The sequence below is a fragment of the Dreissena polymorpha genome, chromosome 3, assembly GCF_020536995.1.
Source record: "Dreissena polymorpha isolate Duluth1 chromosome 3, UMN_Dpol_1.0, whole genome shotgun sequence".
NCBI classification, from domain to species: domain Eukaryota; kingdom Metazoa; phylum Mollusca; class Bivalvia; order Myida; family Dreissenidae; genus Dreissena; species Dreissena polymorpha.
The window spans coordinates 42682348-42693244 of NC_068357.1; the positions used below are offsets into that span (position 1 = coordinate 42682348).

Sequence of the window (10897 nt, forward strand, 5' to 3'; positions counted from 1 at the left end):
ATTATTTATTAATACTATTTGTGTAGTTTTTTCGATTAAGATTAAAGATGTGTTATGGATAAATTATTGAATATACAAATTAGTAATTCATTCATTAGTTTCAATTCACAATCAATTATCGACTACTATTTGTTCTGTTTAAGTGTTACAAATGGCACAATGTTTACTGCGCCCCTTTTGTAATACATTTAACGAAATTAAAATTTCCACAATTTGTTTGGGTGCAAATTAAAAATTCTTACTACAGTTTATCAGATGATAATCATCAACCAGTATTAATCATACCCTGTGTTCAAAGTACAACCTTGGAAAATCTTCATGTACAACAAAGTCGAACACAATTATTTTGTTTAATTCATTACAAACATATCATTTGGTAATTGATACATAACGGTGTGTTATGTACAAGCACAAGCTATTTATTCATAGTTGATGTTATGAACAGGAATAAAGGAAAATCAAATGCATCAATATATTGTCAGTTTTTCGTTAAATTTTCGGACACAATTCTGTTTGAATATTTTTGGGATCATAATTTTTGGACACAATTAAAAGGAAAATATTTAAGTGTCTGAAAACTTATAACCAAATTGTTTACAGTATATTTATTCATATATATTTCATGATATTTTATGTATTTAAATATATATGATTTCCATGCTGCCTATCAATGTTGCACTTCTTTGCTTAAAAAGAGAACCGTGTAGTGGTTCATTTTATCTTATATACTGTATAGTAACTATTAATTCCCATAAATATTGGATACAATTACAAATATGGGCTGCACTCTGTTAAAAGGGGGTTTAATGCATGTGCATAAAATGTTATCCTGGATTAGCCTTTGCAGTCCGCACAAGCTAATCAGGGACCACACTTTCTGCCTAATCTTGATTTTTGCTAAGAAGACTTTTTTTAAACAAAAATACCATAAAAGCGGAAAGTGTTGTCCCTTATTAGCCTGTGCAGACTGCATGGGCTAATCTGGGTCAACACTTTACGCACATGCATTAAACCCCCTTTTCACAGAGCCCATATATAACTTGATGTGCAGGTACAATGAGGCTTCGACTAATATTTCGCCACAGAGGTGTTATCCCGCAAGCATTGACCAATCTGACAGCTGTGCAAGGACTCAGACCTTTGCATGTGACCCCTTCAACAATGGCAGGTAATTTTTGCAGTAAATATTATGCTAGTGGATTAATTACACTCCCCTCCTAGAAGTATTGGGGTATATTGTATTGCTCCGGTCCTGAGGTCGGTCCAATTGTCAAATGGTTGGTCCCTATAGTATACCATTCAGTTTCCAAAAGTTATCTTGAGCACCCATAGATCTACCATGTTTCTAATTGGTTGGCAGTTTTCTTCAGAGGACAGGAAGAAGCCTTTCAATGTTTAGGTCAACATGTCAAAGGTCAAGCTCACAGGAGCTCTTAATATGAAAAAAGATAGTTACATTTAAAATTTTAAGTAGCATAAATAAACATAAAAACATCTCTTAAGAAGACTTTGATTTGTGGTTAAACACAATCTGAATTTTTAACAATGATGTTTTGGATATATTATGACACTGATATAAATAAAATATTTGGGATCATACTTTTCTGACACAATTTAAAAAGTTAAACCATTTAAAATCTATTATAAGTTTTGGGAGGGTGGTTTCCCATTTGCAAAAAGTAAAAAAGGCGGTTTCTCAATTGGAAAAAGTAACAATTTTACCCAAAAATCTTACCAAAATTACTCAAAAATAAGCCAAACTCTTCCAATAAACTCAATAATTGGTTTATTGTGTTTTTATACAACAATTTAATTTCCAAGTACTTTATAATATACATTTTAGAAAGCTGTTTAAAATGCAATTATAAAAAATTGGGATACTGTTATGTATACTTATATTAATAATGTTTAATTTTCGTTGGATATTAAATTCTTTGATTTTTTAAATAATGTGTTATAAAAGACTTGAGACATAAATGTTATTTGATCATTTGAATTTGTGGTAATTTAGCCTGACCCACAAAAATCCACAAAAATATTTTTTCGACAGATAAAATTGTTTTAACAGTATCCAATGTCGATAATACGTTGTGTATATACATGTGTATGTTGCCTGCTATCGCAGACAAGAAGTTGTTTACACCCGGTCCCCTGGGCACATCCATGAGTGTGAAGCAGGCCATGCTGCGTGACCTGGGCTCCAGGGATGTAGAGTTTATCAGTCTGGTCAAGTACATCCGCACCAAGCTCTGCAAGATTGCAGGTAGGCTCTTACTGTTTTAAAATTTACTGTCATCACTGTGACTTTTGTGATCTTTGCTTACTGAACTCCATTATTATAAGCATGTACTGTTTTAACTGCTTTCCCCTAGAATCAGATATCACATGTTTTCTTTAACCCTTTACCTCTTTGATACCTATTTTTATGCATTTGTTGTCCCTTAGAAAGTTAAATTTAATTAAAGACCTTTCTTACTAAATTCAAGTTTAAAGGCTTCATTTCTAACCCTTTTACTGGTGAGCAGTAACTTGCAGTCTGTTCAGGTTTTATGCTGTTTGCACATAGCCATTTTCACTTTGCTTCCGAGTGGGAAAGGGTTAAAGAGCTGACTGGTCTTTATTTTTGCCAAGGTCAATTTGAATTTGAACCATTGACTATAATCATTTAAATACAATTCAAGCTTGTATTGTAAAGGTCATATGGACATGTTGTAACCATTGCTGCTCCCCCAACAGGTGTACCCCAGTCTGAGTTTACTGCTGTGCCCATGCAAGGCAGTGGCACGTATGGAGTGGAGTCCGTCTTCCAGACTGCCTGCCCACGGAAAGGCGCTAACGTAACATCTCACTCATCCATAGCATGCTTTCATTGAATGTATTAAAACATCAGATATTTTGTTAATGATAAACAATCAACTCTATGTAGCACTTATTCCTTGTGTATAAGTGTACTTACACATATTCCACATTTCAGACTTGTATTTGGGCCATGCTTTGTGAAAAAGGGGTTTAATGCATGTGCGTAGTGTCGTCCCAGATTAGCCTCTGCAGTCCACTCACGCTAATCAGGGGCAATACTTTCCGCTTTTATGATATTTTGACTGCACAGGCTAATCTGGAACGACACTTTACCCACATGCAGTTAATCCTTTTCACAGAGCGCAAGTCATTGTTATTATTTCTAGTAATATCATGTATTATTTCTGGGCTTGCAATCACTTACTTTTACAAGGCTGAGGTCAAAGTACATATTGAAGCATGCAGAGTAATGTTGAAACATGAATCTTTGTAGGTTCTGTGCATTGAGAATGGCGCCTACGGTAAACGCCTGGGCAAGATCTGTGATGTAATGGGAGTGAAGTATCGCGTTCTTTCCTTCCCTGAGAACGAGTTTGTTGACCCTGTGGCTGTGCAGAAAGCACTGAAAGGAGACCGGTCTATCACAATGGTTGCCATGGTGCACTGTGAGACCAGCTCGGGTGTATTCAACCCTGTGGTGGAAGTTGGACAACTGGTTAAACATGAATTACCAGGTAGCGAATCTAGATACAGATCTGTTTGGCCTTTTTCTTACTAGGTCTTGACCTTTCTTAATAGCCAATGGAAGACCAAATTTCAAAATAGGCTAAATTTTAGCAGAATAAATAAGTCCTTATATTTCATGGGCTGATTTGCAAAAAATTCACCAAAACATTGGCTACATAAATATTATTTTTTAATTGGACAGCAATTGTTAATTAGAGCTATCTTCATGGTTTAAAGATACAGTTTTCAGAACTTGCGACTTATTGGTGACAATTATGTGTTCAGATCTGGACTTCAGAAGGATTATTTTGATTCAATGAGATTATTTACCTTGTCCCTCTTTGTCCCTGCAGGCAGTGTATTCTTTGTGGATGCCATGAGCAGTTTTGGTGCGGTGCCTCTTGACCTGATGCGAGGTCACGTAGACTTCCTGGTCAGCTCAGCCAACAAGTGCCTCGAGGGTGTTCCAGGATTTGCATACGTGATTGCCAGGATCAGTGAACTCAACAAGTGCAAAGGTTCTACTAAATGCTTGTTAGCGTTGGTTTATCAGTATCATAAATGCTAACAGATATATATATATTATACATGTTTTATACGTCTAATCTTAGCTCGCAAAACCACTGTGCAGTTCTCAATGAACTTTGGTTCGCAAACACTTTCATAAATACCTAAGTACATTTAATGTGTAATATGTGTGAACAGTAGTATGAATACATTTAGGTTTGCTTAACTCTTTCCCACTCAGAAGCAAAGTGAAAATGGCAATGAGCAAACAGCATAAAACCAGAACAGCCTGCAAGTAAGTGGCAGTCTGTTCAGGTTTTATGCTGTTTGCTGCTTATCAGTATCAAAGGGGTAGAAATGAAGCCTTTAAATGTTTAATCTCGGAAGAAAGGTCTTTAATTAAACGTAACTTTCTAAGGGACTACAAATTCGTCAAAATACGTTTCAAAATGTTTAAAGGTTTAAAATGCAAATTCAAAGTGATGATTATATTGTAGAAGTCCATCAAGTTGTGCACAGACAGGTTTTTAATAAACCTGAAGATGCATAATGTATTTCCTCAATTATTAAACAAATGCTTCTGATTGTACTAGCATGTAATTTCTTTTAAATCCAAGTGTGAAAAATTTACCCTTTCTCCCATAAGAAGCAAAGTGAAAATGGCTGTGCAAACAGCATAAAACCAGAACAGCCTGCGAGTAACTTGCAGTCTGTTCAGGTTTTAAGCTGTTTTGCTGCTCATCAGTATCTAAGGGTTTTAAAATGAAGTCTCTAAAACTTGAATCTAATATGGAATGTCTTTAATAAAATGTAACTTTCTAAGGGACTACACGTGTGTAAAAATAATACATATCTAAGTGGTAAAGGGTTAAGTTTATGTTCTGTCTCCCCAGGCAACTCGAGGAGTCTGAGTCTGGATGTGTTTGACCAGTATGAGAACCTAGAGAAGACAAGCCAGTTCCGGTTTACCCCACCCACCCATGCCATGCTGGCATTCTCCCAGGCCCTGAGAGAGCTGGACAGTGAAGGGGGTGTTGCAGGCCGCTCTGCTAGGTAACATCTAGATATAGGTAGCAACTGGTATGGGTTATGGCTTGCTGCTCCGCAACACTTGATTGAAAGAGTTTCTGTGCTTTTAATAGATATAAATATAATCTTATGGGCCGTGCTCTGAGAGAAGGGCTTGCATGTGGGAAGATTGTCATCCCAGATTAGCCTGTGCTGTTTGCACAGGCTAATCAGGGACGAAACTTTCAACTTTTATTATATTTTTCGTTAAAAGAAGGTTCTTGTAAGCAAAAATCCAGTGTAGGCGAAAAGTTTCTGACATGATTAGCCTGTGTTGACTGCCCAAGCTAAACTGAGAAGACACTTTACGCACATGCATTACACCCCCTTTTCACAGAGCATGGCCTATATTAATTTTTATGATATTGATTTGTCATAATGGACTAGTTTATTGGAATGTGATCAACATGGCCCACTTCTGATCGTGACTGCTCCACAGGATATACCTTGAACACACCTTATACACAACTATGGTCTTACAGACGCAAATTCTAAACGTCTTTTGTACAAAATCTGAAATCCAAAAAGGTATGTTCCACAAAAAATTTCATTAAAAAAACAACAGCACAATATTAAATGCTGACAAATGTGGACAAATTGTTCAAATGATGCTCCTGTGTTTTTACTTGGGTTACTTATTTTCTTATTAAATTACTTAACAAATCTTCTCTGAAACTACAAGAGCAAGAGGTGTGATACTTGGCATGCTTCAACATATAGTGGTCCTCTACTAAGTTTATTCAAATCATGCTCTTAAGGTCAAAATTAGCCTTTTTGTGGCTGTGGGTAGTGTTATATATTAAATAAAATATCATAAATCAATAATAGCATGTGGTCCAAAATTGCTCAGATCATTTGCAATGGTTCAAAACTATCCATATTCCATGACACAGGTAAGCTATCTAGTTACATCTTGACCCTCTTGTTGTTGATAGGTTAATTATATTGTCAGATCTGATATAGCTATGCATTCATTTCTATCAATATTCTGTTAATTGTGTCTTTATATGGTCACATAGTTTATATTTGAAGTAACAATTTGCATGTTTATCCAACACTATTATTACTATAGGTATTCTGAGAATTGCGAACTGCTGAAAGCTGGAATGAAGGAGATGGGTTTTAAAGAATTTCTGGAGCCCAAACACAAAGGATACATCATCACATCATTCCGTTTCCCTCAACATCCCAACTTCAACTTCAACACATTCTACACTAAGCTGAACGAGAAAGGTAAACTACTAAAGATTGCTAGATAATGAGTTATCTCGCAATATTTATAATGTTTGAACAAGTTCTAAACATAAATGTAGACTAAGAAGTTCTAAACATAAATGTAGACTAAGATTTTCAACTCATCAAATCTTGTTGATAACTTAAGGCGCTATGATTTGGGCTATTTGCCTAATATGGCTGTAGAAAAAGCTTGCAAACCCTTTACACTTTACAGCAACATGTTTGCCCAATCAACATTTGCTTGATCAAAGTTTTGGTCCTTATGATATCTCAACCAATTTCAAAAATAGTTTCTGTCCATCCAAAAATGCTATTTACGGAGCCCAGCAGGCTGTCAAGTTTGCCATCCTTTTCCTGCTTTCACTTTATTTTTACCACAAGCCCTATTTTAGTGTGTGTTTTTATTAGCCCCAAATGCCCTCCTTATTTTCATTTCATATTGTGAAAATTTCAACAAACAGTTTAATGCTAGTAGTTTCTATTGGTAGACTTTGTGGATGATAGTTATCATAAAATTATTATAAAAATTAACTCATTTAGCACAATTAAGTCTGTGAGAGAGACGAAAAAACTGCTCCATGGCGATGAACAAATGATGCATGGTTGCCATTACAGGCTTATACCAGGGACCTATACAATTGTTTGCATTGGTCCCTGCTTATACAGATTGGCAAAATGAATCTTTTGTCAGTCACTGTAAATTACCTGTCAGCGAAATTTGTTCAAGTGAATACCGTGTATAACATGTACATCACAGAAACGTCATTAGAAACTCATGACAAAATAAAACATTTTTTGTATTCATTGCAATACTTTTTAATGTTGATACCTTTATACTTATTGTAACTTAGAATTTACGCATGTTTATGTGGCGACGTGCTTTTTTATTGTTGTTGCTTTCACCTATGGTTTACTGCATTTCTCTTGCAGACCAGGTGATCTATCCAGGTAAGGTGTTGAACGCAGACTGTTTCCGTATCGGCAACATCGGTCATCTGTTCCCGGCGGACATGAAACACCTGCTGGCATGTGTACGGGAGGTGTGCAAAGACATGGGCATGCCGCTACCATTGACATAATAAAGGCACTCATTTATTGAGCGTTTATATATGTATTGGCATTTATTTGTTTGATCTTTAACAAATAATTGTGATTTATTATCCATTTGTTTAGTAGAAATCTTTTGTTTTATAAGGATTAGAATTGTCAAAAGTCTTTGTATTGATTAATACGGATTGCAGTATTTTTCTTTAGTTTTCTTAGCCTATCAATATATAATGCAGAGGTAAAATCACAAGTTTTTATGCTGCAGGAAATATAAGTATAAAATTATTATTTTAGAATTAGCAAGTATAACCGTTTGTTAGAATTGATTATTAAGTGTTTCAAATGTTTGAATAACAATGAAAAACAAGAGTTTGCATGGTTAAATTTGTAAAGGTTTATGAAAATAATTTTTTCCATTAAAGCAATATTTATAATTTGTAAATCAGCTGTTACGCTTATTGTCCCCTATTGGTGAAACCAGAGGGGACTTATGGTTTGCGCTCTGTCTGTCAGTCAGTCTGTCAGTCTGTCACACTTTTCTGGATCCTGCGATAACTTTAAAAGTTCTTCATATTTTTTCATGAAACTTGAAACATGGACAGATGGCAATATGGAGATTATGCACGTCATTTCATTTCGTTCCTACGTCAAGAATTCTGGTTGCTATGGCAACAAATAGACTAGAAATATTGCATAAAATGGTGGATCCTGCGATAACATTAAACGTTCTTCATATTTTTTCATGAAACTTGAAACATGGACGGATGGCAATATGGAGATTATGCACGTCATTTCATTTTGTTCCTACGTCAAGAATTCTGGTTGCTATGGCAACAAATAGACTAGAAATATTGCTGAAAATGGTAGAGTTTCACCGGTAGGGGACTTGTATTGCTTGGAAATAGTCTTGTTTGTATTTTTTAATTGAACTGCTGATGAAAAATGTTGTTTATGACATATTGATAGTGTTTTAGTGACTTGGTCACGCACCCAATACTTGTGATTTGGTTATTGTGATTTCTGAATGTAACCTTGTGGTGTCGAATATTCATTTGAGTTTAAGTTTGGGTTGCTTTTCAGGCCGTTGTTGTAGTAACTATTGACTTAAATCATATGTAACCAGTGAATATGAGGAGCAGGGTTTCTTGGTAGGAATTATAGTAAAATGTGCTCAAATTGCAATCTACGCAAGAATCACTTATCACACTGCATTCACACATAAGTTTTCACACATAACTGTTCACTTGTAACATTAATGTAAAGAAGACTTTATCCCAAACCTCAATTATGGATTATTTGAAACACGGTTTATATGCTGTAATCACTGCTATATACCATATGTTGTCAAAAGTTCAGTTTCATGTACATTAAGCACCATCTGCTAAAACTGCTAAATTATGTCATACGTTTCATTTCAATCCTCTTTGAAAGAAGTATGGAAAGGAACATTTGATTGACCAGATAATGAAAAACGACCGCACTTATGTAACCGTGTCTTTTGGTACAGAATCAATTAGATGTTTCATTAGTTATTCATGATTACAAAGTTTTGCTAGCCAATCCTCCCATTTTTGATCAAGAATCTCACACGTTTGATCAAGAATCATTGCAAATTTGAGCAGATACAGTTAATGTGTGTTAGTTTTGGGAGCTGTGGTCGGGTGGTCGGTCGTGGAAGTCCGGATCGAATGATCTCCTGTTCAACTCCCACTCGGAACCTGGACTTGTTCAGTTCTGCCCAAGTTTGCTCCTCTACATCGGTGAATAAACGCATGCCTGTTAGGGAAATAAGAAAATGTACCGTTAACATGACCTTTAATCTTTGAAGTTTTGTATGTGAGGTTAAAAGTGTGTAGTTATGGCTCAGCCCTGTATGATTGGTGACCCTGGTGATTGTCATGCGTCCACCCAGGGACCTATACAAACAAATGGGTCCCTGGTCCACCTGAACCCTTCAAGAGTGCTAGGTAACAATCTTAAAACCATGCGTTCACTCTAAAATGAGCCTTGCTCTGTCAAAAGAGGGTTTAATGTATTAAGTAAAGTGTTGTCCCAGATGAGCATGTGCAGTCTGCTAATCAGGGACAAAACTTTCCGCCTTAACTGGATTTTTGATAAGAAGAGACTCTCTGTTAACGAATAATATCATAAAAGCGGAAAGTTTTATCCCTGCTCAATTATGCTTTTTGTATGGAAAACTGCTATGGGAATTAAATGCATTCATATTATGGCGCTTGAAGCCAATTGTATATGATGCATTAGTTCAAGCGACGTGTTCAATATCATATACATCCAGTCTTTACATCGTGTTATATCATATGCTGCTATACAATTTGTTGTCCACTAGTTATGTCATTAACAATGGACCGGTAAGCATCTATGTCTTAGTTGTGTCCAGAAGATGACGTCGGAGTATGTGTATTTACATATGTGAGTTATTTTTGCGGTCCAAGAGAGTTTCCATTAATTTTATAACGCTTCATTTGTTCAGCGAAATCGTGTTACATTCACATACTAGTAATCTAAATACGATTACAGGATGAATAGAAGTATGATGTTTTTAAGTATTTAACCTACATGTATTATGTATAATGTACATACAATTATTATAAAATTTAATCATTGCCTTTATATTGTGTAACTTTTAATTTAAAAAGCAACATTTTAATTTTATTAGAAATGATAATACCTGTTATATTAATATTTATATATTATATACATGCGTACATATGTGTTATATTTGTTGTCATAATTTAAATACGCATATATTTGTATTATCACACAACCATAGTTCACATCCAAATTCGTGATGGTATTGAACAAATATCAATTGTCAAATACATGTTTACTGTAACTCTTGTACATATAGTAAAATATAAAAATGGTATTTCCATAAGAGACGACATGGGTTTTGCAGCATTATCGCATACATGCATCCCGCACATAAGTATGATAGTTGCAAAAGGTTTGAGTACAATATCAGGGTGCGCGATCACGTGACTTTGTGGGGTTCACAATTGAACGTTAATGGATGTTAACACACTGGTATGTGGTGCTTTTCTTCAAATTACTTTTAAAACATTTTTTTTTAAGAATTTCAACTAGTGCATAAAAGACAGTTTTTATGCTGCTTATGGTAATGTGAAATACATCAGAATTACTTTATTTAAGAAGCCTGTGAACTTGGCCAAAAAATCGTTGTGTAATGCATTCATATTTACGTTTATGCTACACGCAATGTTAAATTCTGGCACCGATTTAAGACGTATTCAATGATTTATTCTAAAATCTTAAGATATCGGCACAAAATAAGAAAAACAATCTTTTGTGCACTAAAATGTTTGGCAAATGTATTTCAATAACTTCAGATATTTTCAAAAAGAAAGTTCCGAACGGGGTGTTTACATTCGGTCCAGCCCGTGTGTAAACTCCATTGATCATACTCCTGATGAAGGACATAGATTCTATAGTGAGTAGTACTCTCATTAAAGCTGACATATACCAGCGTACTTGA

At 35.2% G+C, this 10897-nt stretch overlaps 1 protein-coding gene across 7 annotated transcripts in view; it reads left to right on the top strand.

The window, feature by feature from the left end:
• Positions 1–10284, top strand: part of LOC127873854 (2-aminoethylphosphonate--pyruvate transaminase-like) — a 13817-nt gene extending 3533 nt beyond the window's left edge. For 5 of the 7 annotated variants that reach the window (XM_052417904.1, XM_052417903.1, XM_052417905.1 and 2 more), the window contains 8 exons: positions 1052–1168; positions 2126–2263; positions 2737–2837; positions 3293–3533; positions 3879–4043; positions 4926–5085; positions 6173–6333; positions 7267–10284. In XM_052417904.1, the coding sequence (XP_052273864.1) occupies positions 1057–1168; positions 2126–2263; positions 2737–2837; positions 3293–3533; positions 3879–4043; positions 4926–5085; positions 6173–6333; positions 7267–7415 (1227 nt within the window). In that variant the 5' untranslated portion in view covers positions 1052–1056 and the 3' untranslated portion in view covers positions 7416–10284. The remainder of the gene's footprint in view (positions 1–1051; positions 1169–2125; positions 2264–2736; positions 2838–3292; positions 3534–3878; positions 4044–4925; positions 5086–6172; positions 6334–7266) is intronic. The other 2 variants (XM_052417909.1, XM_052417908.1) reach the window with 1 other exon arrangement.
• The last annotated feature ends 613 nt before the right edge of the window (positions 10285–10897 follow it).